General features: G+C 44.8%; 1 protein-coding gene and 1 pseudogene across 1 annotated transcript in view; both read left to right on the forward strand.

The window, feature by feature from the left end:
- Positions 1-25304, forward strand: part of LOC124775675 (sperm flagellar protein 2-like) — a 52411-nt gene extending 27107 nt beyond the window's left edge. Inside the window, exons 2-3 of the mRNA XM_047250503.1 lie at positions 20214-24797; positions 24996-25304. Of these exons, the coding sequence (XP_047106459.1) occupies positions 20214-24797; positions 24996-25304 (4893 nt within the window). The remainder of the gene's footprint in view (positions 1-20213; positions 24798-24995) is intronic.
- Positions 8999-9116, forward strand: LOC124778953 (annotated as a pseudogene).
- Positions 25305-27711: the final 2407 nt, after the last annotated feature.

The raw sequence follows: 27711 nt of genomic DNA on the forward strand, positions 1-27711 counted from the left end.
TTTACATAAAAAACCATAAACAGCATTTCACTCGTTCACAAAGAAACCTTTTATCTTCACATTTGAACCAACATAAATCTTAATTGCATAAGGAAAGAAAAAAAAACTAAAAACATCACTTCAATCAATCACATAGAAACATCTTTATCATTATTTTTACCAACATATTATTCAAAATGCATTTATCACAAATGTAAACTAATCAATTCTTTCTCCTCACCACTTCTCACTGTCCTTTCTACTCATTTGATATGTCGCTCATTTGTTCCGATTGGGCGCCTTCTGCGCTGATCGTTTGTCATTGCCGGTTTTCTTCATTTCCATTTGCTGGATTATGTCTAGGGTTAGCCGGCCGAATTTCAACATCATGAGGTGCCCTGCCTACAGTCCTATTCCCACCGTGTTCACCGTAGTATCGATTCTGGTTGCCGTAACTGTTGCGTTCACGATACTGTCCACGTCCTCGATCATTTCTGTTGTTCCACCTGTGTTCGCGACTGTTACCCCAGTTTCTACACGGCCAGTCCCGATTATTGTTCCGTTCGCGTCGCGACGACCAGTCACGCCGTTGATTAGTACTACGGCCACGACTGCGATCGCGCTGCTGTGCCCCGTAATAACTTTGTGCCTGATTAGGCGGGCATTCTCATGTATTGTATTCCAACTCTTGGAGAAGTGTCTTAAACGTTTCCACGTCCTCTTTGCATTGTCCCGCAATAATGACGTGGCGCAAGTGCATCGGCAATTTGGTGATGCATATCCTAATTAGTTCCGCAGGCCCGTATGGGTCGTATAGAAATTGATTTGCCTGCAGCATGTGATCGAATAGGCGTGCAGGGCTGCCGAAACCAGACTGGTTCAAATTTGGCAGCATAATTATGCCATGCTTGACCCTATCTTGTGCCGCTTCCGACCAATAGGCGGACAGAAAGGCTTGTCGAAACTCCCGAGTGGAATTGCAGTGACGCGCTGCCGACCTCATGCGAATCGCCGGTTCGCCTTCCAAATAGCCACACATATATTCTATCTTATGTGAACTTGCCCAGTCGGGAGGAAGACAGAATTCAAATTGCTCAAGCCAAGCTCGTGGATGTATTCCTTTTTGCGAATTTCGAAATATCTCAAACTTTCTCCCCGTAAGGAAATGTTTGAAATCAAATCCCCGCCTTTCCTCCCGGCGAGGCCCGTGAATGTTTCTATTTCTCTCATGTCTGCCCCTCAATACATTCTTCTCTGTCGTCAAAATCTCCCTCGTGGCCGGAGTCCCTCTCTGCACTGTTCGTACAGCTATTTTTGGTGCTATTGGCGAGTTCGGAATCACACCCCATGCGGCTTTCCAGATGCGCCACGCGTTCTTGTAACTCACCTGTTACAGCTTTGTGCCGCCTGTTCACTTCGAACTGTCCCTCCTGAAATCTAAGAAGCGAACGCACTTCTTCGGTCTCTGCGACCGCTGCCGGTGTAGTATTGTTATTGCTCTCCGTCACCTTCATCGTGCCTACGATGTCCGCTAATGCTGCAATCTTAGCATGTATTTGTCTGTTGTCCTCCACCCCAGTCTGCTTCAGTTGTTCTACTTGCTGTTCGAGTGCGTGAATCGCTAGACTGTTGTCCACTACTATGTTGCTAACGGACGTGGGACAATGCGTGTCCACCTCCTGGACCCTCAAGAGTACCTGCTGGCGTTCCCTTTGGCATTCTTCTCTCAGCGCTTGGAAAATCCTAAGTAGCTGTTCTTCGCTCTCTTTCGATTCCGCATCGCGACTCTGCTTGCCCTGTTCTAAGGCTTGCAGACGATCATCGATTTGTTCAAATGCATGGCCTAATTCTTTCATAATATCACTTTTTATTTCACTTGCCAGATTGTTTATTCTTTGTGAGATATCATCGGAAACTCTCTGCATCGACTTGTCGACTTTATTTGTCTGCTGGATTAGTTTTTCGTCTATTTGCTCGCCTAGCTCTCGGATCGATTTTTCGGATGATTCTTTTTGTTCTCGGAACGATTTTTCAGATTTCTGTGTCATTTGTTCGCCTAGCTCTCGGATCGATTTTTCAAATTTCTGCGTCATTTGTTCGCCTAGCTCTCGGATCGATTTTTCAGATTTCTCTGCGTTTTCTTTATTTTGTTGCAATAAGGCTTTCATGAGTTCTGCCAAAACATTTTGGTTAGTTGGAGGCAAACTAATTTCTGGCTCTGATGTGAGCCCGTTCGTCCTGTTTTGCATTTCCTCTGAAGTATTCCCCACTGCATTTTCGGAACCGTCCGGCGTGTTAATATTCGAAATCAAATTATCCCCATGGTCCATGTTGCTTAAGTTGTTGGACCGCCTACTTTTAGCTTGGTTACGAGTCTGCATTAGTTCAATTTATGCCCGGTACACAACACACTAATCAGAATAAATGTATCCCGCAAAAATTACGACAGTCACACGAAAGGTACCCAACTTAGTACGCACTTTTTCACACGCACATCAAATTTATATCTTTGATCGAAGTCAGTGCAATTTACAAGCGAGAAAAAAAACACATACATATAAAACACACAAATATAGAAAACAAAACAAGACAAACAACACAACGCCGCTCAACAACGCCGTGAATCTTTTGAAAGTCTGCTCAGAAACAACGCAGAAGTTATTTGAGCGCTGCAGGGAAAAAAATTAAGATTACAAATTCTCGCAATTTAACGTTTCAGAGATTCCAGAGTCTAGCGGAATCACAGAACAGGGTCGCCATGTGTAACGTTGTTGGTTTAATTTGCTATGAAAGCGGTGCTGATAGACAATAAAAGCGGGTTAAAAGCTGTGAGCTGTCTGGGGAAGTTAACCTTGCATTACTGCGCAACTGTTTCACCAGGTATCCAGTCTAGCTTACCAAACTCCCAACCAGACTAACATTAATTATAATCTTTTAACAGTATTACGACAACCAGTGATATATATATATAAAAAAAAGAGAATTTAAATAAAAAGAAATAAACCAGTGTATATTTGGAAATTTATTTTAACATTGAGCATTGAAATTTCAGCATATTAAACTTGATTCATAACTAAACTGGTGCCTTATTTAGGATTGTGAAAATGTGAGACTGTAATCTTATGGAACACATCAAATATGGAGCCAAGACTGGAAGACTGCATACAACACTGCATTCATAAAATAATACACGAAGAACGTTGAACCATATGCAAGAGGAAATTAACCACAACCAACCGATTCAATTTTCACCCAAAGAAGTTACGTTCGTAGCACAATCCTGTCCGTCATATAATTACCACACACTGGTATACTAAATTCATACTAACTCCCTGTGAAATCTTCCCGAAAAGAGTAGCTGAGGACTACTTTGATGATTACACCACATGCTTCACGTGGTCAACTTGGTTTACACAAAGAGTGTAACTCCACAATAATTTTGATAATTAAAATAAATTAGATCGAAAAGCAATTTACAAAAGAAAAGCCTCAAACTGGTTACTATCGTCTTACTATTAACCTGATGAGTCAAACCATTTAATGAGCACGTGGTACTGCTCTCACAAAGTACACCCCACGTGGGTTGAACATAAAGAAAAGTTGCTATATTGAAAAATATTGTCAAAGAATCTCACGCACATTCGCATTTAAGATTGATGATCTTAGTTAGAGTTACTGATCAACACGTGGTTCCACTTTACTCACAAAGTAGTGACAAAGCAACTACCAGAATATATTCTGAACTTCACACTCGAATTATACTGCGCTGCAATTTAAGATAACATTAGATATTTTAGAGCTAAACCTGAAATAAAGATGATTAAATTTTCAGTTAGGCTGAACTTAAGAAATCCATTGTCCTACGGACTTAGCAGACACGCGCTTAGCTGGAGATCTTACCACTTCTGACGCTCGCCGCGGACAGACTGACGTGGACCCTTCCTGAGGGTGGCTCACAAATACAAACGGAAGTGGCCAGAGAGGCAGCTTCCTATACCAACATGACAAGGGACGGACAGGACCATACTAAGGATGGAAACCTCTTTGCTTTTAGAAAGCGTAGCTACCTGTTCCGACGTTGGTGCTACTGTTCTCTAGCAGACAGGCTTGTCTGCTACCATCCAGCATGCAACTAGAAATACATTTGCTCATTCATCCTCTCACACAGAAGGGAAAGGGGATGACAGTATCTTATCATATACAGTATATAAAAGAAAGCAGATGTAGGTTCCGTATGAGACTGTGTGACATGAATTACATATAAACTGTGTTTTAAAGTGTAGTAGTGTGACAGATCGTTCTTGTTTATGTGTAAAAGTAACACGTTTCACTGCTCAGTCTCCTCCCAGATAGTCAGAAACACCACAGTAAATTAAGAAGAGGAATTTATGCCCTAAATGACAACATATTTAAGAAATTAACATGAAAGGAATCCAACAGAGACCTTTCAAGTGATTTTAAATGGAATGACCATATAAAATTAATCGTCGGTAAAGCAGATGCCAGACTGAGATTTATTGCAAGAATCCTAAGTAAATGTAATCCCAAGACAAAGGAAATAGGTTACAGTACGTTTGTTCGTCCACTGCTTGAATACTACTCACCTGTGTGGGATTCGTACCAGATAGGGTTGATAGAAGAGATAGAGAAGATCCAACGGAGAGCAGCGCGCTTCGTTACAGGATCATTTAGTAATCGTGGAAGCGTTACAGAAATGATAGATAACTCCAGTGGAAGACTCTGCAAGTGAGACGCTTAGTTGCTCGGTATGGGCTTTTGTTGAAGTTTCGAGAACATACCTTCATCGAGGAGTCAAGCAGTATATTGCTCCCTCCGACGTATATCTCGCAAAGGGACCATGAGGGCAAAATCAGAGAGGTTAGAGCCCACACAGAGGCATGCCGACAATCTTTCTCTCCACGAACAATACGAGACTGGAATAGAAGGGAGAACCGATAGAGGTACTCAAGGTACCCTCCGCCACACACCGTCAGGTGGCTTGCGTAGTATGGATGTAGATGTAGATGTAGATGTCAAATTGCTACGGAATATTATCGGAGAAGGGAGAAAACGTATGGCAACAGAAAAAAATAGTGTGAAGATTGATCAATAGATGGCGCTTTATGTGTCAGAATACGTAAGTGAAAACACCTGTCATGCGCATGTCCCATTGAACTTGGTATAAACACGCCGGGTACACGGCTTTTCCTCCTTTCGCGTCTGCGACGTTCGCCATGACTGTCTCATTACAGGATCGCGCTCTGCTTCTAAAGCCGTATTACAAGAATGACGACCGTGCACACATTGCTCGGCAGAAAGTCCATCAGCGTTGGTCCGATGAGTGCCTTGGGTCTGGAGAAAATGATTCGGAAATTTGAAAAGACGGGTTCTTTTGATGTGCAACCTGATGGAGGGAGGAAACGAATTGATTCGACGTCAGTGGAAGCAGTGGCCACAGTAATACAGGAGGAGTAAAGTAGTGGTGCGCAAACGTGTAGTGCACGGAGAATTGCCCAAACAGTGGATATACCCGTGAGCACGGTGCGTAAAATCCTACGAAACATCCTTCTTTGCTATCCATTCAAAATTACCCATGCGCACGAATTGCTTCCTGTTGACCTGCCAGCAAAAGAGATCTTTGTTTTGGAATTTCTTGCTCGCATAGAAGTGGACAATGATTTTCCGTGGAAGATTTTGTGGACAGGTGAAGCCCACTTCCATCTGATAAGATATGTCAATACACAGAATTGTCGAATATGGGCAACGGAAAATCCACACGCGTATCAACCAGTACCACTTCATCCTGAAAGTGTCACTGTGTGGTGCGGGTTTACGGCATCATTTATCATAGGGCCATCTTTTTTCGAAGAAACAATTGCTTCCGGTCCTGTTACCTGTGCCATCGCAAGCGCGCTAAGTGTCTTTTGCGCAACCACGTCATTCCAGCTATCCAACAGCGTGGATGTGTGGATTGGATCATTTTTATGCAAGACTGCGCACCTCTGCGCATTGCAAACCCAGTTAAGTAGTTGCTGAACCACCATTTCTTAAATGCTGGAATTATCAGCCGCCATTTTCCTACACCCTGTCCGTCCCGATCACCTGACCTTAATCTGTGTGACATCTAGCTTTGGGGCTATCTGAAAGATGTTGTGTTCAGCGTCCCGATTGCAAACTTTTTTCACTGAAGGCACGCGCTATGGAACACATTCTGAACCTGACCCTGGAAACACTTCGATCAGTTGTGGAACATGCTGTATCTCGATTTCAACTTGTTGCAGAAAACGGTGGACAGCATATTGAACATGTTTTGCGCCAGTCACACGGAAATTAATAATCCGATTTGATTATGATTCATGCTTTTTATGCGGTTTGTGGCCTCAGGACAATTAAAAACCGATTTTTCCCATCCGATGTGATATGACCTTACCGTGGTGGATAGGCTTACGTAACTAACAGTATCACATCTGTACCCCCATGCACACTGAGTAGTGCAGTTTGTTTAACGTAAAACGTACACCTTGGGCATTGCTGCATTATTCATTTATAGTCGACCAGTGTTAAATTATGATGATTATTGCGCCATCAATTGCTCCATTTTGTAAATATTTATTTTTGTGCTGCCATACGTTTTCCCCCTTCCCCGATAATATTCCGTAGCAATTTGACGTCATTCTGACCAGTGGTGTTATTTCTACAGCGGTTTGAAAGTTTAATCACTCCGTATACAGGGTGAGTCACTAACTATTGCCACCAAGAATAACTCCGAAAGTATGATACAAGCTGAAAAGTATGTGGGACGAAAGTTGCATGGGACAATGGGGGCCATAAAATGACGTTGGTTTTTTGTCGCTAGGTGGGGTCGCGTCAGAAATACGAAGGTCAGCTTTGTTTTTTTAAATGGGATGCTATAGTTTGGTACTTATTTTCTGATAGCAGCTATCGAGACTAATCCTATGTTGTGAAACAGTAAGGTCTTTTAAGGTCAACGAAGGTCAAAAAGATGGCATGAACGTTCATTTACAGAAGGTGTTCGAAGTGATGATCATTGGTATCAATGCAGTGCTGCAATCTTCTTATCATGGATTGAGTGGTATTCCTTATCACATCGGCTCTTATCGAAGCTCAGTCTCCGACGATTCTTTCTGTATATCTTCAGGTGTAGTTGGAACGTCTTTATAAACAATTTTTTTTACCAATTCCTACAAGAAAAGATCCAGACGCGTCAAGTCTGGCGAACGAGCTGTCCACGACACATCTGCTCCGCGTTCAATCTAACGATTTGGGAATTGTCTCTGCAACTCATTTCTAGCCATCAGCGAAAAATGTGTCGGTCACCCATCGTGTTGATAGTTCATTCTGTTGCTTATTCTTAAAGTTATTTCTTCCAATAACAAACCTAATGTTTCTTGCAGGAATGTGGTGTACTTCCTACCATTAAGATTTGCTTCGATGAAATTGAAGCCTATAATCCTGTCCTCCAGAATCCCACACCATACATTCACCGACCACGGTTTTTGGTTTGCAACTTGCCGAAGGCAATATGAATTTTCAGTTGCCCAGTAATGCATGTTATGCAAATTAACATTTCCACGGTTCGTGAAAGTAGCCTCGTCAGTAAATAAAATCAAATTAATAAATGTGTCATCCCTCTGAATCTTAAGTTGAGCTCATCGGCAGAATTCAATGCGACGCATGCAATCCGTACCAGGTAATTCTTGGTGGACACTGATTTGTTAATGATGATATTTATGGCGATGCAGAACACGAACAACACTACTCTGGCTAATGGCAGATTCCCTTGCGATTTGACGCGAACTACCAGAAGGATCTCGGACCACAGTGGCAAGAGTACCAATTTCCGTTTCCTCGTTTGTAACTTTCCTTTGCCGGATATGTTTCTGATGCGTTAAAGACCCAGTTATTCTCAGTTTATCATACACATATTTAAATGTATAACGTGTAGGGTGAGTACGTTGAGGATATCTTTCAGCGTATAAGTCTATAGCTCTCACTGAATTTCGTTGGCAATCTCCGTAAATGAGAAGCATATCGACTTGTTCTTTGAAGGAATACATAATTCACATTCGCATGATTCGACGATAGTTGTCTTACCGTTCCTATTAGTGTTGTATTGCGAAACTGTCGAATGGTGTTTACGTGTCAAAGTCAAGTTAGATGGATACGCCGTATTCGGCAAATATTTACTATTTGCACGACATACGAGAGAGAATTGTCAGAGCATGTTCTTCGATAAGTGCCGAAGTGATAAGGAATACTGCTCAATCCATGATAAGAAGATTGCAGCACTGCATTCATACCAAAGGCCTTCATTTCGAACACCTTCTGTACATGGTCGTTCATGCCACCATTTCGACCGTCGTTGACCTTAAAAGACCTTACTGTTCACACAGCATTGGGTTCGTCTCGATAACAGCTATCAGAAAATAAATGCCAAACTATAGCATCCCATTAAAAAAAAAAGTTGACCTTCATAGATCTGACACGACCCCGACTAGCAACCGAGCGGTTCTAGGTGCTACAGTCTGGAACCGCGCGACCGCTACGGTCGCAGGTTCGAATCCTGCCTCGGGCATGGATGTGTGTGTTGTCCTTAGGTTAGTTAGATTTAAGTAATTCTAAGTTCTAGGGGACTGATGACCTGAGAAGTTAAGTCCCATAGTGCTCAGAGCCATTTGAACCCACCTAGCAACAAAAATCCAACGTCATATTATGGCCCCCGTTGTGCCATGCAACATTTATCCCACAAACATTCCAAGCTACTATCATACTTTCGGAGCTGTTCAAGGTGGCAGTAGTTAGTGACTCACCCTATATATTGGGCGTTGAGAAATTCCCGTTACAGACTTCTAGGAATTGGAGAGGGGAGTGAGTACATACTATTTTGAATACAAATCTGTGTCCGGAAACGTATCATTTCCGTGCTTGAGTTGTCTGAAATCATCATATAATTATATTTTTCTCTGAGACATTTAAGTCTCTTCTTTATCTAAGATGGGGCAACGGCCTTGCACCAGTGGATACACCGGTTCCCGTCAGATCACCGAAGTTAAGCGCTGTCGGGCGTGGCCGGCACTTGGATGGGTGACCATCCGGGCCGTCATGCGCTGTTGCCATTTTTCGGGGTGCACTCAGCCTCGTGACGCGAATTGAGGAGCTACTCGACCGAATAGTAGCGGCTCCGGTCAAGGAAAACTATCATAACGACGGGGAGAGCGGTGTGCTGACCACACGCCCCTCCTATCCGCATCCTCAGCTGAGGATGACACGGCAGTCGGATGGTCCCGATGGGCCATTTGTGGCCTGAAGACGGAGTGCTTTTTTTTATCTAGGATAATGACTGAAGCACAAATTTTAGTTCATTTCTTCTGCTTCAATCATTATGTCTGAAAACATGTTTGCTGGGAAGGTTTGCAACAGGGTAGTTATGATGGGGTAATCTTACGTCAGATTGGCTGATGTCATTTGACGTCTATCCTACCTCTCTGACCTTGTTAGAGCCTCATTCACGTGTCTGTGAGTGTTAGAGCAATATGGGTGCATCTCCGAAGGAACTTTGCATCGTAATTCGGAATAACACAGGCACTGCAATATCATATTTATCCGCCACAACGGGCAAGCGACTTTCGAGTAAAATGTCTCCTCTGTATGGGAATATACATAATGGATGTACAAGTACAGATTGTAGACAAACAGTTGACGATATATGGAAGTTTGAGACTGGACTTGAGTCGTGATCGAATGGCCATATGATAAGGCGACCGCTCGCGATAATCATTCGAGGCCGCGCGGGCTAGCCGTGCGGTCTTGGGCGCCTTGCCACGGTTTGCGCGGCTGCCCCCGCCGGAGATTCGAGTCCTCCCTCGGGCATGGGTGTGTGAGTTGTCCTTAGCGTAAGTTAGTTCAAGTTATATTAAGTAGTGTCTAAGCCTAGGGACTGATGACATTAGCAGTTTGGTCCCATAGGAACTTACCACACATTTCAAATTATTCGAGACCCGGTCCGGCAAAAATTTTCACTGTCGTCATTCCATTATAAAGCCGATGGTTATCCATATTCACAACTGCGATTGCATTTAATGTATTTAATAACGGCTGCAGTCGTCGCTGTGCCTGTTTCTTCAGACATGCATGCTTGTCCGAAGGAACTTTGCATCGTAATTTGGAATAACACAAGCACTGCAATATCATATCGTACTTATTTTTTGTGTTACCAGTCCACTTAATTTTCAGTTTCTTGTAAATCACCAAACCTCAAACGATTCGATGTTCCTCTTTTGGTTTCCCTAGCGTCCGTGATCGACTTCGATACAATGCTGTACTCCAATCGTATATTTTCAAGAAGTTCTTTCTCAAGGTAAGACCTGTGTTTGATACTAGAAAACTTATTTTGGCCAGGATTCATATGAAGATGTAATGCGTTTGTTTTATTCGCTGAACCCAAGACCCCTGGTGAAGTACGTTTTTGTAGGCTTTCATTCTGACAGTGTGGTTTTGTGGCGCGTAAGAAAAAGTCAAACTTACTTTTTTCCCTCAATTTGGCCTATGAAAGAACTTTCAGTGCTATTTTCTCTGCAAATTGTAGGGCCATTCTGTACAAGTTATTATGAGTAAGATCTAAGAAAGGAGATTCCGTAGCAAGACAGTATTAAATCAACTCTTCTTTAAGATCTTTGCCCAAACTTACAGGTCTGCCTCTTTGGTTTTGCTGTTTCCTCAAGTGTACCGACCTTCATGTCGGACAACCTCACAAGCTTTGTTCCTTTTTTTCATTTTCTTTTTTACATTAAACTGTTTGTCGACCTTCTTCCAACTCATCTTTTTCTGAACTGCATCAATAGCTTTAGTCATTTTAGTAGATCTCCCCATTATCTTCTTCGAATCTGCAGTAGAACTCCTAGCCAATAAGACAGGCAGACTTTAAACACGTAAAAGTAAGCGGTTCGGTTTCATCAGCTTAAGGAAGTCCCGTTTAGGCAGCTACAGCCTACGTTTTGTTAAGTAATTAAATTTTTAACCAAACATCTAAATGAAACGTTTTAGACATAAACATTAACCTTGAATATTACGTTTCAAGAACAGATGTGGGTTGAAAGACTTACATGCTGATATCTGGGAGAAGTAACGAAAAATACAGCACAATAAAAACTACATCAATTGTCAAAACATATAACGTCGAAGTGATAAGTAGCAACTAGCGGTCAGGCGAATGCAGAGCCAGGAGACTAGAACGCCTACTTTAGGGGAAGGGGGGGGGGGCACTTTCCTCATAAGTATGTGAAATAGTAGTATAAAATTGTGCTTTAGGTATATTACTGGAAAGTTCTTACCATTTTCATATCAAAATAATCTGCCCACAAAAAATTTTGAGTGGATAACAGTCAGTAGTTTCAGATATAATAAGATTTTTGTACTTCCTGACTAATATATAACTTCTGGGGTACGACATATTCTTAAACTTGCCGAATCAGCTATACACTGATGAGTCAAAACTTATGACCACCGACCACCGCGAGACTGAATGCAGCCTGGTGGCCTTGCGGACACATGATCTTCTAAAGAAGCATACAGGTTATCCCAGGAGGAATTGTCAGTACTCCGGAATTTGGCAGGAAAGATCATTCCCAGCAAAAAAGTCTAGTAAACATTGGCTCTAATATACACACCTTAAGAACTATGAGCACATGTTCTGTAGAAGAGATGGGCTACACAGTAGCGAAGAGAACAAGTGCTCCATGTTTACTGGAGGTTTTTTCTTGTTTTGGACCATACTACCACTTCGCAAAACATGGAAAGCTAAGAGCTTGCACTAGAAGAGATTTGTTTCACGGAATCGAAGATGGAGAAGTTCTCATAGTTGTTAAGGTATGCAGTTCAGAGCCCATGTTTACTAGACATTTTCGCTTCGAATGATCGTTCCTGTCACATCCCTGAATATTAACCATTCCTTCTGGGATATCCTGTATAAGAGGACTACAGATGAATGGGGCGTCATTCTACTGACGCTGCGAGGCGCAAATGTGGAAAATCACTAACGTAAGCGGCATTGATAAAGGGCATATTGTTATGACCTAGCGCCTGGGAACGAGCATCTGGGAAAGGGCTTTTCGCTTGCTGCTGTCGTGGTTGAGGATGGGGAAACCAAGAGTGGACGAGGTTTTCGACGTCCACCCCTCATCACTGGACTTGGAGGTAGGGGACTTACCTTCTTGCTAAAGCAGAATAGGCGGCGATCTGCCGCAGATCTGACAAAGGAGTACAGCACTCAGGCAGGACACACTGTTCACAGCAAATCCGATTGTGTTCCCATGTTGATCAAACGACGTCGTCAGTTACGATTTCAATGGACATGGGGTCATCGTGACTGGTCCATCGATCGATGGAAACGTGTCGCCTGTCATTTGTAATTACACATCGTTCATGGTCGTGTCCAGACACACTGCCACCCAGGCGAACGACTGCTCGAAACGTGCACTGTTATGGACGCAGGCCGGATGGGGGCAGTATTATGCTGTGGAGGACATGCACCTGGGCAAGACGCAATCAATACCTTCACTGCGCGATGACAACGATGCAGTTACTGATGACAGTGTTACTAAAGCAGAGTTATTAAACACTGTTTTCCGAAACTCCTTCACCAAAGACGACGAAGTAAATATTCCTGAATTCCAATCAAGAACAACTGCCAAGATAAACATAGAAGTAGATATTCTCGGAGTAGCAAAGCAGCTTAAATCACTTAATAAACCCAAGGCCTCCGGTCCAGATTGTGTACCAGTCAGGTTCCTTCCAGATTATACTGATACAATAGCTCCATATTTAGTAATTATATACAACCGCTCGTTCACAGGAAGTTCCGTACCTAAAGACTGGAAAATTGCTCAAGATACACCAATACCCAAAAAGGGAAATAGGACTAATCCGCTGAATTACAGGCCAAATCACTAACGTCGATTTGCAGGTGTGTTCGAGCATCATGAATTACCTCGAAGAAAACGGTTTACTGACACATAGTCAACACGAATCCAGAAAAGATCGTTCTTGTGAAACACAACTAGCTATTTACACACACGAAGTGTTGAGTGCTATTGACAAGGGATTTCAAATTGATTCCGTATTTGTAGATTTCCAAAAGGCTATTGACACGGTACCACACAAGCGACGTGTAGTGAAATTGCGTGGTTATAGAATATCGCGCCAGTTGTGCGACTGGATTCGTGATTTCATGCCAGAAAGGTCACAATTCGTAGTAATAGACGGAAAGTCATCGAGTAAAACAGAAGTAATATCCGGCGTTCCCCAAGGAAGTGTTATAGGCCCTCTATTGTTCCTGATCTATATTAACGACATAGGAGAAAATCTGAGTAGCCGTCTTAGATTGTTTGCAGATGATGCTGTCATTTACCGTCTTGTAAAGTCATCAGATGACTAAAACGAATTGCAAAATGATTTAGATACGATTTCTGTATGGTGCGAAAAGTGGCAATTGACCCTGAATAAGGAAAAGTGTGAAGTTATTTTCATGAGCATTAAAAGAACCGCTAAATTTCGGTTACGTGATAAGTCACACAAATCTTAAGGCTATAAATTTAACTAAGTACTTAGGGCTTACAATAACAGATAACCTAAATTGGAATGACCACATAGATAATGTTGTGGGCAGAGCAAACCAAAGACTGCGATTCATTGGCAGAACACTTTGAAGGTGCAACAGGTCTACTAAAGTGACTGCTTACTCCACGCTTGTCCGCCCTATTCTGGAGTATTGCTGTGCGGTTTGGGATCCGCATCATGTGGGACTGACGAATGACATCGAAAAAGTTCAAAGAAGGGCGGCTCGTTTTGTACTATCGCGAAATAGGGGAGATAGTGCCACATACGTGATACGTGAATTGGAATGGCAATCATTAAAACAAAGGCATTTTTCGTCGCGACGAGATCTTCTCACGAAATTTCAATCACCAGTCTTCTCCTCCGATTGCAAAAATATTCTGTTGGCACCCACCTACGAAGGGAGCATTGATCATCACGATAAAATAAGAGAAATTTAAGTTCTCGTTTTTCCCCCGCGCCGTTCGAGGGTGGAACGTAGAGAGACAGCTTGAAGGTGGTTCATTGCACCCTCTGTCAGGCACTTTATTGTGAGTAGCAGAATAGAGGTAGATGTATATGTGGATCCGTGGAAGCTGTGGCACTAATCGAAGACACCATGACAGCTGTTGACTCTGTGAATATTGTAACAGACCACATGCCTCCTTTCATGCTTGATGTCATCCCCGACGGCACTGTCATCTTGCAGCAGGATACTTGTCCGCGCCAGAATAGTGCTACACTAGTTTTAAGAACATGATAGAGACCTCACGTAGATGTCTTGGCCAGCAAATTAGCCTGATCCGAACCTGATGGAACACATCTCGGCCGTTATCGGGCGCTAACACGGCGCCAAGAAACCACTGGCCAGTAATTTACAGGGACTGCGTGACCTGCGTGTAGTCATCTGCTGATACATACCTCCAGAAACCTACCAAGGGCTTGTCTAATCCGTGCCATGCAGAATCGTTTCGTTTCTGTATTACGTTCCAGAGGTGGATCAACATACTATTGAGCAAAGGCCGTCTTAACGTTTTGTTTCATCAGTGTATAAAGGAAAAAAAAATCTTGAACATGGCAGCAGTCACCTAGTGTAGAATTATCGATACAGTGAGAACCATACAGCCAACCAGTTGCACGTCAAAAGTTTATTCAAACCTTTATCTAGGTCAGAAAGATATAAACCTGTCTTCCTCAGAAAAAGTAATAACACCTAAAAGTAGGATATATTACAACCATACATGGAAGTCATATGTGCAGCAAAAACAAACATAAAAAATTACGTACAATGGAAATATAAAATGAACTTAAGGTTACATATTATGTAAGAAGAGAAACGAAATCATAAGGCTTAGTCAGCAGTAAAATGTTCCATACAAATGCTATGGCATAACCATAAGGCTTAGTCAATATTAAAAATGATCCATGTAAAATCTGAGGCTACGTGCATTGTACAGACAAACAGACAACTAACACGACATAAGGGACAAGCCAGCAGGAAACTTACGCCCAGGTCGCGCTCACATAGGAAGCGGTGCCAACCACAAAAGAGACCTGACATTTTAATAAAATTACCTTAAAATAACATTACAGAAACAGTATTTCTTTTCCTCGCCGTTTCAAGGAAATATTTCGTTTAAGATAAGCCTCTTCTTACTAACGAATATGGCTGTACAGTTTCGTGTTTGACTAACAGCAGTCCTGGGAAAAATTTAATTCACGCCTTAAAGCGTGATGACGAAACATTTTCTCATTCTGGCGTCCATAAAATAAGGTTTAATGATTGTCCCTGCGACTGTGTAGCGCAGACAGGAAGAGCTATCAGGGCGAGACTCAAAGAACATTTACTGGGTAAGTGGGACGGTGGCTGTACGTGTCCCGATCATCTCATGCATTGGCGCACTCGCCTATGAAATGTGGAAGACACGATTATTTTGCGTGGGGTAGAGAAGGGTTTTATATTGGACTTGCTGTAGGAATTTCAGATTTTTAAACACAATTTCATTTGGAGGGACATTATTCTTAATCATCAATTATAGCTTAAAAACAGAAACTGTTTCGGTGGCTTTCGGCCAGTTCTTAAATTGACACAGCAGCTGTATTTGGTTTCCCGCGCTGTTTCAAGGTGTTATTTTTCTCAAAGACACAGTCTGTCATCATCCTACTGTAATGTGCGTCGTAGTTTTTTTTATCATTGGCATAGGTCCAAAAGCTTTTTTTATAAGTTTTGTTAAGTTCTTCTTTCTGTAACGTTATTTTAGCGAAAATTTATTAATATTTCAGGTGTCTGGGTACTCGGAGTCTTTCGCGGTGCCATGCTCCAATAAAATGTTATAGGTTTACAAGCCTTGTCATTTCGAATGAAACGCTACAGACTCCGACAGACACTATCGAAAGCACGAGTGTTTTATTCTAAATGACGCAGCTTGTTAATCGATACGATTTTATTGGTGTCAGGTGTCTTTTGTGATTGGCACCGCTTCTTACGTGAGCGCCACTTGGGCATAAGTTTTCTGCTGCCTTTTCCGTTCTGTTCTGTTAGTTGTCTGTTCGTGCGTATGATGCACGTAGCCTTATATTTTACATGGATCATTTTTACTTTTGACTAAGCCATATGGCTATGCTGTAGCATTTATGTGGATCATATATGAATCATTTTACTGTTGGCGAAGCCTTGTGATTTCTTGTCTCTTTCCATACAATATGTAACACGTAAATTTATTTTATGTTTCTACTGTATTTAATTTTTGATGTTTTTCTGATGCACTTATGACTTCCATGTACTGGTTGTAATACACTGGTGTGCCAAAGAAACTATTATAGACATGCGTACTCAAATACAGAGATATGCAAACAGGCAGAATACGGCTCTGCGGTCGGCAACGCCTATATAAGGCAAGAAATGTCTCGGGCAGTTGTTAGATCGGTTACTGCGGCTACAGTGGCAGGTTATCAAGATTTAAGTGAGGTTGAACCGGTGTTATAGTCGCCGCACGAGCGACAGGGACACAGCATCTCCGAGGTAGCGATGAAGTGGGGATATTCCCGTACGACCATTTCACGAGTGTACCGTGAATATCAGGAATCCGGTAAAACATCAAATCTCCGACATCGCTGCGGCCGGAAAAAGATCCTGCAAGAACGGGACCAACGACGACTGAAGAGAATCGTTCATCGTGACAGAAATGTAATCCTTCCGCAAATTGCTGCAGATTTCGATGTTGGATCATCAACAATTGTCAGCGTGCGAACCGTTCAACGAAACATCTTCGATATGGGCTTTCGGAGCCGAAGGCCCACTCGTGTACCCTTGATGGCTGCACGACACAAAACTTTACGCCTCGCCTGGGCCCGTCAACACCGACATTGGACTGTTGATGACTAGAAACATGTCACAGTAAGACTCAGTTTTTACAGTTTCTAACACACAATTCAACAAAACCTGACATTTTAATCTCACAGAACGGGCATATGATTTGTGGAACTGAATAGTTCAAATTTCTAGGTGTTCAGATAGATAGTAAGCTGTGGTGGAAAGCCCACGTTCAGGATCTTGTTCAAAGACTTAATACTGCCATTTTTACTATTCGAACGGTATCAAAAGTGAGTGATACTTCGACACGTAAATTAGTCTACTTTGCTTATTTTCATTCACTTATGTCGTATGGTATTATGTTTTGGGGTAACTCTTCCCATTCTAGAAGGATATTTTTGGCTCATAAACGGGCGGTTCGGGCAATAAGTGGTGTGAGTTCACGAACCTCTTGTCGACCTCTGTTCACGAGTCTGGGTATTTTGACATTGGCCTCTCAATATGTATATTCCTTATTGTCGTTTCTTGTTACCAATATTAGTTTATTCCCAATAATAAGCAGCTTTCACTCGGTTAATACTCGGCAGAAATCAAACCTCCATCTGGATCGGACTTCCTTAACTCTTGTGCAAAAAGGTGTGCAGTATACTGCTGCATCCATTTTCAGTAAGCTGCCACTCGAATTCAAAAATCTTAGCAGTATCCACGCGCTTTCAAATCGAAACTGAAGAATTTCCTCATGGGTCACTCCTTCTATTCTGTCGAGGAGTTCCTTGAAAAATTAAGCTGATTCTTATTGTATTGCTGATAGCGTTTACTTAAACTTATGGACTGATTTTTTTTTTCAGGTTCATGAACATTTATTTTTATCTGTTATTACTTTTATGTTGTAAGTTCATGTACTGACACGTTCCATGACCTTGGATATTTGCTCCTCAATATGGTCCTATGGAACTTGACGTGTAAATAAAAAAAAATGTTGTCTTATCGGACAAGTCTCGTTTCAAATTGTTTGGAGCAGATGGACGTGTACGGGCATGGAGACAACCTTATGGATCCATGGACCCTGCATGTCAGCAGGGGACTGGTCAAGCTGGTGGAGGCTATGTAATGGTGTGGGGCGTGTGCATTCGGAGTGATATGGGACCGCTGATACGTCTAGATACGGCTCTGACAGATGATACGTGCTTAAGCATCTTATCACCTGCATCCATTCTTGTCCATTGTGCATTCCGCAGGACAATGCGATACCCTACACGTCCAGTATTGCTACAGAGTGGCTCCAGGAACACTCTTCTGAGTTTAAGCACTTCCGCTGGCCACCAAACTCCCCAGACATGAACATTATTGAGCATATCAGGGATGCCTTGCATAGTGCTGTTCAGAAGAGATCTCCACCCCCTCGTACTCTTACGGATTTACGGACAGCCCTGCAGGACTCGTGGTGTCAGTTCCCTCCAGCACTGCCTCAGATATTAGTCGAGTCCTTGCCACGTAGTGTTGCAGCACTTCTCCGTGATCGCGGGGACTCTACACGACATTAAGCAGGAGTACCAGTTTCTTTGGCTCTTCACTAGGTGTCATTACTTCTTCTGCGCAAGTCAGATTTATATCTTTCGAAACCTAGATATTGTTGTTGTTGTGGTCTTCAGTCCTGAGACTGGCGTGATGCAGCTCTCCATGCTACTCTATCATGTGCAAGCTTCATCATCTCACAGTACCTCCTGCAGCCTACATCCTTCTGAATCTGCTTAGTGTATTCATCTCTTGGTCTCCCTCTACGATTTTTACCCTCCACGCTGCCCTGCATTACTAAATTGGTGATCCCTTGATGCCTCAGAACATGTCCTACCAACCGATCCCTTCTCCCAGTCAAGTTGTGCCACAAACTCCACTTCTCCCCGATTCTATTCAATACCTCCTCATTAGTTATGTGATCTACCCATCTAATCTTCAGCATTCTTCTGTAGCACCACATTTCGAAAGCTTCTATTCTCTCCTTGTCCAAACTATTTATCGTCCATGTTTCACTTCCATACATGGCCACACTCCATAGAAATACTTTCAGAAACGACTTCCTGACACTTAAATCAATACTCGATGTTAACAAATTTCTCTTCTTCAGAAACGCTTTCCTTGCCATTGCCAGTCTACATTTCATATCCTCTCTACTTCGACCATCATCAGTTACTTTGCTCCCCAAAAAGCAAAACTCCTTTACTACTTTAAGTGTCTCATTTCCTAATCTAATTCCCTCAGCATCACCCGACTTAATTCGACTACATTCCATTATCCTCGTTTTGCTTTTGTTGATGTTCATCTTATACCCTCCTTTCAAGACACTGTCCATTCCGTTCACCTGCTCTTCCAAGTCATTTGCTGTCTCTGACAGAATTACAATGTCATTGGCGAACCTCAAAGTTTTTATTTCTTCTCCATGGATTTTAATACCTACTCCGAACTTTTCTTTTGTTTCCTTTATTGCTTGCTCAATATACAGATTGAATAACATCGGAGAGAGACTACAACCCTGTCTCACTCCCTTACCAACCACTGCTTCCCTTTCATACCCCTCAACTCTTATAACTGCCATCTGGTTTCTGTACAAATTGTAAATAGCCTTTCACTCCCTGTATTTTACCCCTGCCACCTTCAGAATTTGAAAGAGAGTATTCCAATCAACATTGTCAAAAGCTTTCTCTAAGTCTACAAATGCTAGAAATGTAGGTTTGCCTTTCCTTAATCTTTCTTCTACGATAAGTCTTAGGATCAGTATTGCCTCACGTGTTCCAACATTTCTGCGGAATCCAAACTGGTCTTCCCCGAGGTGCCTTCTACCAGTTTTTCCATTCGTGTGTAAAGAATTCGTGTTAGTATTTTGCAGCTGTGACTTATTAAACTGATAGTTCGGTAATTTTCACATCAGTCAACGCTTGGTTTCTTTGGGATTGGAATTATTATATTCTTCTTGAAGTCTGAGGGTATTTCGCCTGTCTCATACGTCTTGCTCAGCAGATGGTATAGTTTTGTCAGGACTGGCTCTCCCAAGGCTGACAGTAATTCCAATGGAATGTTGTCTACTCCCTGGGCCTTGTTTCGATTCAGGTCTTTCAGTGCTCTGTCAAACTCTTCACGCAATGTCATATATCCCATTTCATCTTCATTTACATCCTCTTCCATTTCCGAAACCTGGATAAAGGTTTGAATAAACTTTTGACGTGCAACTGGTTGGCCGATGATTCCTATTTTATGTATAAAAAAGGCTACTCCAAAATGTTGCCTCCTCTCCGATAAATTTCCGTCGGTGCAGGTATGGCTGGAGGAGGTGGGCGTGCGGTGCGAGGACGCGACCTTGCGGGCGATGGCGGCGGCGACGGGAAAGGGGTCGGCCGCGGTGTCGCTCTTCTACCAGGTCTTCTTCTGCCTCGAGGGCAAGGACAGGTTGCACTTCCTCGCGGAACAGGAGGTGGAGTACTACAGAATGCGCCAGAAACGGCCGTCCCGCTTCACCGTGGAGCCCGTGCCGGAAACGCAGGAGGCGGCCAAGGAACCGGCGACGGTGGAACGCGAAGAGCCGTGCATCAGCAAGGAGGAGCTGGCCAAGCTGTACAGCGAGCAGTACCACGCCCTGCTGCGCGAGTGCCGCGACTCGCACGTCGACGTCGAGGACAGGGAGGCCGAGGCGCAGTCCCCACCCCGCAAGCCGTGCCTCGAAGTGGGCAAGACCAGCTTGTGGGCCGTGCACGTACCACCGTCCTCAACGACACAGACACCCTCGACGTCTTCGGTACTCGATCGCGAATACACCCAGAGTGAGCTAGAGTGCATCCGGCAGCAAGCACGAAAATTGAGCAGCGGTGAAGCGAAGCCCAAGAAGCCGACCGCGGACGTCCTGGAGGAACCGTCCCGGAAAGAAATCGCTTACGCCACGTTTAAGAAACGGATGCAAAAGGTAGTCCTCGGTGAACTGTGGGAGGCGTTGCTCCAAGAACAGGAGAAGCAGTTCGACCGCATGGTGACCGAAAAGCTCATCAAACAGTCTCAGTACGAGAAGAAAGCGGTTTCCAAACTCTTCTCGGTACGTAGCCACAAGCGGAAGATGGTGGAGAATCGACTACGCGTGGAAAAGATGCTACTGGATCAGCAACAGCAGGAGCTCGATAGCGCTCTTATGGAGGTGTACGACGAACAGTGCTTTCGAGAGAGCATGTCGTTGTTCGAGAGGGACCGCTTTCAGGAACTTCAGAAGAGGTTGGGCGACGATAAACAGAGGAAACGCTACGCGAAGCACTTCGGAATCTGCATGGACGTTGTTAAATCCGCCGTCGACTTCGGCCTGAGAGTTTCCGAATTCAAAAAGACCAACAGAGGCATAGTGCCGCAAGAACTAGTGGATCAATGGAAGGCGCTCTTCTTCAAAGGTCTCCCTATATTCGACGTTCTGGAAGGAGGCGGGGAAAGGCTTCTAGCGGAGGAGATTGTTAACGAGCTCATTGAGGAAGTGGAGCTGGAGACCGACAGGCAAATCATACTGGACGAACATGACCTGCAAGCGTACCTGGCACTGGAGGAAACCTGGGAGGTGGCTGTACTCGCTCCACACCTTGCAGGCACCGAAAGTTCACTCAATGTGCTGGGCCACGTGATCCACCGGTTACTGGCAGCAAAATACCCGTACCCTCTTCGGCCGATGCCGGCAGACATCCCGCGGTATCCAGTGGCCGCGGCCCTGATAGCAGAACTAGAAGACGACAAGTTGGCTATCCTGGAGGGCCTCCTCAAACACAGAGCTGTGCACGTCGTGAAAATGGAGAATGTAATCAACTTCTGCGTGGCTGCGTTTAAAGAGGAGTGTACTCCAGACACCAAAGCAGAAACGGAGAACAAATTGAGTAAGAAGAAAGCGAAACAACCTGCCAGCACGCCTTCGACGAAAGCCACAAAAGAAGAGCCTGAGGTTGCCCCGACAGATAAGTTTACGCAGACACCTGTTAAAATTCCTGAAGATGGTGAAGAGGAGGTATTCGAAGGGGAAGAAAAGCCACGAGAAATGTCTCCGCAGTCAAAACTCGGCCAGAGAGCTTTCGAGATTCTAGGCGTCGGGGAAGAGATTAACGATGAGCTTCTGGCATCAATGCTGATCGAATACCTAAAAAATCAGATGGAAATCAATGGATGGGTGCTCATAAATTTCCCCAAAACTTACTCGCAGGCCTCTGTCCTCGAAGAAAAGTTATCTGGGCAGCAGATGCCGCCCGAGTCATCTGAAGACGATGAAGACAAAGATCCGTTTCGTGAGCAGAGGGTTTCGAGGCTATTACCCAACCCGACTCCAGCAGAACCTCCGCCTCCTTTCTCGACGTATCTAACCGCTTATATTCACGTCGAGAAACTAGAGACACCCTCGGCTTTTGAGGAGGACAATGACGAGCAACTTGACGTGTTTAATGAGAATCTCTCCCCACTTGAAAAGCTATATACGGAACAGGGCATGAATTATGCATTCTACTACGAGAGTTTTGACTTCCCTACCCTGAAACAGTTGGCGAAGACAGTTATAGGGGACATGGAAATGCCTTTAAAACCTTCAGTCGAGCTGTTTGGTGAGGGTTATGAAGATCTGGCCGAAAAAGGAAAGAAAGGAAAATCAGCGAAGAAACCGCCGAAAAAAGTGGGGGCCAAGGAGGTTAAAAGTAAAACAGAGGAAGGGAAGGAGGAACTGGAGGAACTTCTTGCATCTGACATGACGTCGAAGGAGGAAAGTTTTCTGGCGAAAGAGGGAGAACCTACGGAAGAGCCAGCGAAACCTGGCGAGGAAGGTTGGCACTACGTTGACCTCCCCCAGCCACTAGACCTGCAGTGTACGCTCGCCACAATCTGGGAGAAAACTGAGTGGATGTACACGCGAGCACTTAAGGAAATCTTCTTCAGCAAACGAATCCATTATTCTCACATCGTTCCCTACGTAAATTACGTCACTGAGCTGTTACAAAAATATATCAGGCGTCCTGATCTAAAGCAGGATGCGGTCCACGAGTTCCAGACGAGATACAACGAAATGGACGAAGATCTTCGCCAAGACGATGAGATAAAGAGCGAGCTTCATTGTAGAGTCACCGAACTGCGTCATTGTCTATGGGAAATATGCGACAGGAGAATGAAACAAGCCGAAACCGAAAGGAGGAAGATCATTTGCGAGAGCTGGATCGCGGGAGAGATGGTGGCTTTTGTAAATCTGTTCATCGCAGCTGCGGAAGTTGAATTGGATCGTTACATCGACACACTTCAGTTGATAAGCGACTATTACACGAACATGATGTCGAAACTACCGAGCGAAAAAAGGTTTGATAAAATAGCTATTCCACCACTGTCGAGTGACCCAGAACCGGGAGAGGCGCAAGAACTTGACGACTTAATACGAAAATCAAAGGTCGACTCATCGGGCTCTCTTCCCAGAAGCAGTACCAGAGACGTCTTGACGAAGGGAGTAAGCAGAGGCAGTTCTGTCACCAGAAGTGCCCGCAAGAGTAGTATAGTAACTGGAGCTTCTGTTTACAGAAGTATGTCATCGACAGCAGGTACGAGAAAGGGGGCAGTTGCCAGGATCTTGATAAACTCAGACACAAGTTTCTCCGTGCAGACTCCTTACCACAAGGCGCTCACCGCGGCCGTTTCTTCCGCTGTTACATCTGTGGAGAGAGTTGCACTGCAACTCCGAGAGATGGTTACTGCAGAAGGAACTGCAGATGATAAGAAGAGCAAAAAGTCCACGAAAAAGGAGGACACTGCGAGAAGCGCGGCAGGTGAAACTACTCCTCTCGATAATCTCGTCTCAGAGTGGACGTACTGCGCAAACGAAGAGATGTCGAGAGTGATATATCGTCTGAATATCTTGTTGGCCAGAGGCCTAAACGATCTGACTGAAATTCTGAATGCAGTTCAGTCGATGTTTTATTCTCTCTACGAGGAAATCGGAGACAGATACAAGCGCGAGGTGGAGAGTGTGGATAATTTGTGTCAGGTGCTTTTCACAGCCATAGAGGAAGAGCAGCCGATAAGGGAACAGCTCGTGTTGGAGCAGGACATCTTCGTCGTGAAGCCGAACGTTGTGCTGCTGCCGGAGCCGCCACCTCCCACTCCCCAGCCTCTAGAAGAGCGTCGGGCTGTTGACGAGTTCCGTATCTCCCAGTTGCAGAATCTAAGGAAGAGGTTGCACCGCTTAGCACCGAGCGGCAACATGCCCGAGAGAGCTTTCGTTTCCCTTTTGGAAGACTGTTTGTTCAGTGCGACTGTGGAAGGCGAGGAACCTATACTTCCGCCGATATGCATGGAGCTTCAAGCCGCAGACCTTCAGAATATAGTGCACAAGGTGTTCGGCAGTCAAGAATGCGTCGATTGGAGAGACTTCCTCATCTACGGGTTAGATTTGGAGTATCCTACTGAAGAGGATATCCTAGACGTGCGCCGTCAGTTCAGAGTAATGGACGTTGACGGTACGGAAACGGTGTCGTTCAGAGACTACCAGAGGGTGGTGTTTTGGTTCGAGAAGGAACTGGAAGAAGACTCGCAGCTGCGGCTGCGGAAGTTCTCGGCGAAAGACTTATTGTCCGACGTTTTCACCGCAGGCTACAACAAAGTAAGTTACACGTCACTGCTGCTGTGTTTCTGTAAGGACGAGGACGAAACGGAAGGCTTCAGGAAGGCTCTGGCTCTGTCGACGGGGAAGAGGATAGTGCTGGATCCCAACGATCTTACGAAAGAAGGTTTCCTCACGGAGGCGGAGTTGATGAGGCTCGCAGAATCGAAACGGCGCGCCAGGAAGGCGGCGAGCACTGTAGCCGGCATTATCCTCGACGACACTATCCAGTTTACGGAGGGGGTGGTCATAGAGGAGGTTAGTGAGGAGATAGTGGCGTCGGCGTCGAAGAGTGGTAAGAGTAGAGAGGTAGTGCTGTCGGTGTCGAAGAGCGATAAGAGCAGACACGCAGTGGAGTCGAAGAGTGGCAAGAGTGTGGTTGCGGAAGAGGCGGAAGAGGAAGAGGAGGAAGAGCAGGAGGCAGAGGCGGAAGAGCAGCGGCTGCTGTCGGAGCAGGCGCTGCCGCCCGACCAGTCGTGGCTGACGGAGGTGCCGATGCGGACGACGCTGTGCGTGCTGGCCGCGGCGCTGCCGTGGCTGACGCGCCTGCCGCGGCTGCGGCAGGGCCTGCCGTCGCTGCGGGAGAGCGTGGAGCGCGTGTACGGGCCGGCGCGCTCGCTGCCCGCGTCCGCCCTGCTGGCGCACCCGCAGCTGCGCCGCCTGCTCTCGCTCACCTCCAAGTTCCGCGCCTGCAAGCTGGCGCCGCTGCTCGCGCAGGCGGCCGAGGCCCGCGCGCCGGCGCGCACGGGCTCCGTGCAAGCGTGAGCGTCCCTGTCGCTGCGGCGGAAGTCGGTGGAGGGACCTCGAGACGTCGCACTTCCAGTTTCAATGAGCCTAAACCCTGTTTAATTTTTCTAGCCTTCTTCGCAGTTTACTTGATTCTCTGTGACGAGTCCAACTGTGGTGCGGCCCAGTTGCGTCTCTGGTTAATAAACTAAATTGCCATCATCTGTTTACTCCGACAAAGTCGATGTTTTTCCTGCTTTTTTTTATTTTTTTAAACAATAGCCATTTTTAAAAATACAGAGAGGTGACAAAAGTCATGGGATAGCGATACGCATACAGGGTGTTACAAAAAGGTACGGCCAAACTTTCAAAACATTCCTCACATACAAAGAAAGAAAATATGTTATGTGGACATGTGTCCGGAAACGCTTACTTTCCATGTTAGAGCTCATTTTATTACTTCTCTTCAAATCACATTAATCATGGAATGGAAACACACAGCAACAGAACGTACCAGCATGACTTCAAACACTTTGTTACAGGAAGTGTTCAAAATGTCCTCCATTAGCGAGGATACATGCATCCACCCTCCGTGCATGGAATCCCTGATGCGCTGATGCAGCCCTGGAGAATGGCGTATTGTATCATAGCCGTCCACAATACGAGCACGGAGAGTCTCTACATTTGGTACCGAGGTTGCGTAGACAAGAGCTTTCAAATGCTCCCATAAATGAAAGTCAAGAGGGTTGAGGTCAGGAGAGCGTGGAGGCCATGGAATTGGTCCGCCTCTACCAATCCATCGGTCACCGAATCTGTTGTTGAGAAGCGTACGAACGCTTCGACTGAAATGTGCAGGAGTTCCATCGTGCATGAATGTTGTGTCGTACTTGTAAAGGCACATGTTCTAGCAGCACAGGTAGAGTATCCCGTATGAAACCATGATAACGTGCTCTATTGAGCGTAGGTGGAAGAACAAACTAAAATGAGCTCTAACATGGAAATTAAGCGTTTCCGGACACATGTCCACATAACATCTTTTCTTTATTTGTGTGTGAGGAATGTTTCCTGAAAGTTTGGCCGTACCTTTTTGTAATACCCTGTATACAGCTGGCGGTAGTATCGAGTACACAGCCTACAAAACGACAGTGCATTGGCGGAGCTGTCATTCGTTCTCAGGTAATTCGTGTGAAAAGGCTTCCGACACGATAATGGCCGCACGACGGGAACTAAGAGACTTTGAAAATGGAACGGTAGTTGGTTCAAATGTCCCTGAGCAGTATGAAACTAAACATCTGAGGTCATCAGTCCCATAGAACTACTTAAACCTAACTATACTAGGGACGACACACACATCCATGCCCGAGGCAGGATTCGAAACTGCGACCGTAGCGGTCACGCAGTTCCAGACTGAAGCTCCTAGAACCGCTCGGCCACTCCGGCCGGCACGCTAGTTGGAGCTAGGTGCATGGGACCTTCCATTTCGGAAATCCTTAGGGAATTCAACATTCCACATTGTCAAGAGTGTGTCGAGTATTCCCAATTTCAGGCATGCCCTAGGGAAATATTACGGCTGGAGTTTCCCCTTGCTTTCAGCCGTTCGCAGTACCAGCACAGCAAGGCCGTTTTGGTTAGTGTTACAAGGCCAGATCAGTCAATCATCCAGACTGTTGCCCCTGCAACTACTGAAAAGGCTGCTGCCCCTCTTCAGGAACCACACGTTTGTGTGGCCTCTCAACAGACCCCTCCGTTGTGGTTGCACCTACGGTACGGCCATCTGTATCGCTGAGGCACGCAAGCCTCCCCACCAACGGCTTTGGGAGAGCCAGTCCTGGCAGAACTCTACCATCTAGTGAGCAAGATGTAAGAGGCAGGCGAAATACCTTCAGACTTCAAGAAGAATATAATAATTCCAATCCCAAAGAAACCAAGTGTTGATAGGTGTGAAAATTACCGAACTATCAGTTTAATAAGTCACAGCTGCAAAATACTAACACGAATTCTTTACACACGAATGGAAAAACTGGTAGAAGCCACCTCGGGGAAGATCAGTTTGGATTCCGTAGAAATGTTGGAACACGTGAGGCAATACTGACCTTACTACTTATCGTAGAAGAAAGATTAAGGAAAGGCAAACCTACATTTCTAGCATTTGTAGACTTAGAGAAAGCTTTTGACAATGTTGACTGGAATACTCTCTTTCAAATTCTAAAGGTGGCAGGGGTAAAATACAGGGAGCGAAAGGCTATTTACAATTTGTACAGAAACCAGATGGCAGTTATATGAGTCGAGGGACATGAAAGGGAAGCAGTGGTTGGTAAGGGAGTGAGACAGGGTTGTAGCCTCTTCCCGATGTTATTCAATCTGTATATTGAGCAAGCAGTAATGGAACCAAAAGAAAATTTCGGAGTAGGTATTAAAATCCATGGAGAAGAAATAAAAACTTTGA

This window comes from Schistocerca piceifrons, chromosome 2 (assembly GCF_021461385.2).
Source record: "Schistocerca piceifrons isolate TAMUIC-IGC-003096 chromosome 2, iqSchPice1.1, whole genome shotgun sequence".
NCBI lineage: Eukaryota > Metazoa > Arthropoda > Insecta > Orthoptera > Acrididae > Schistocerca > Schistocerca piceifrons.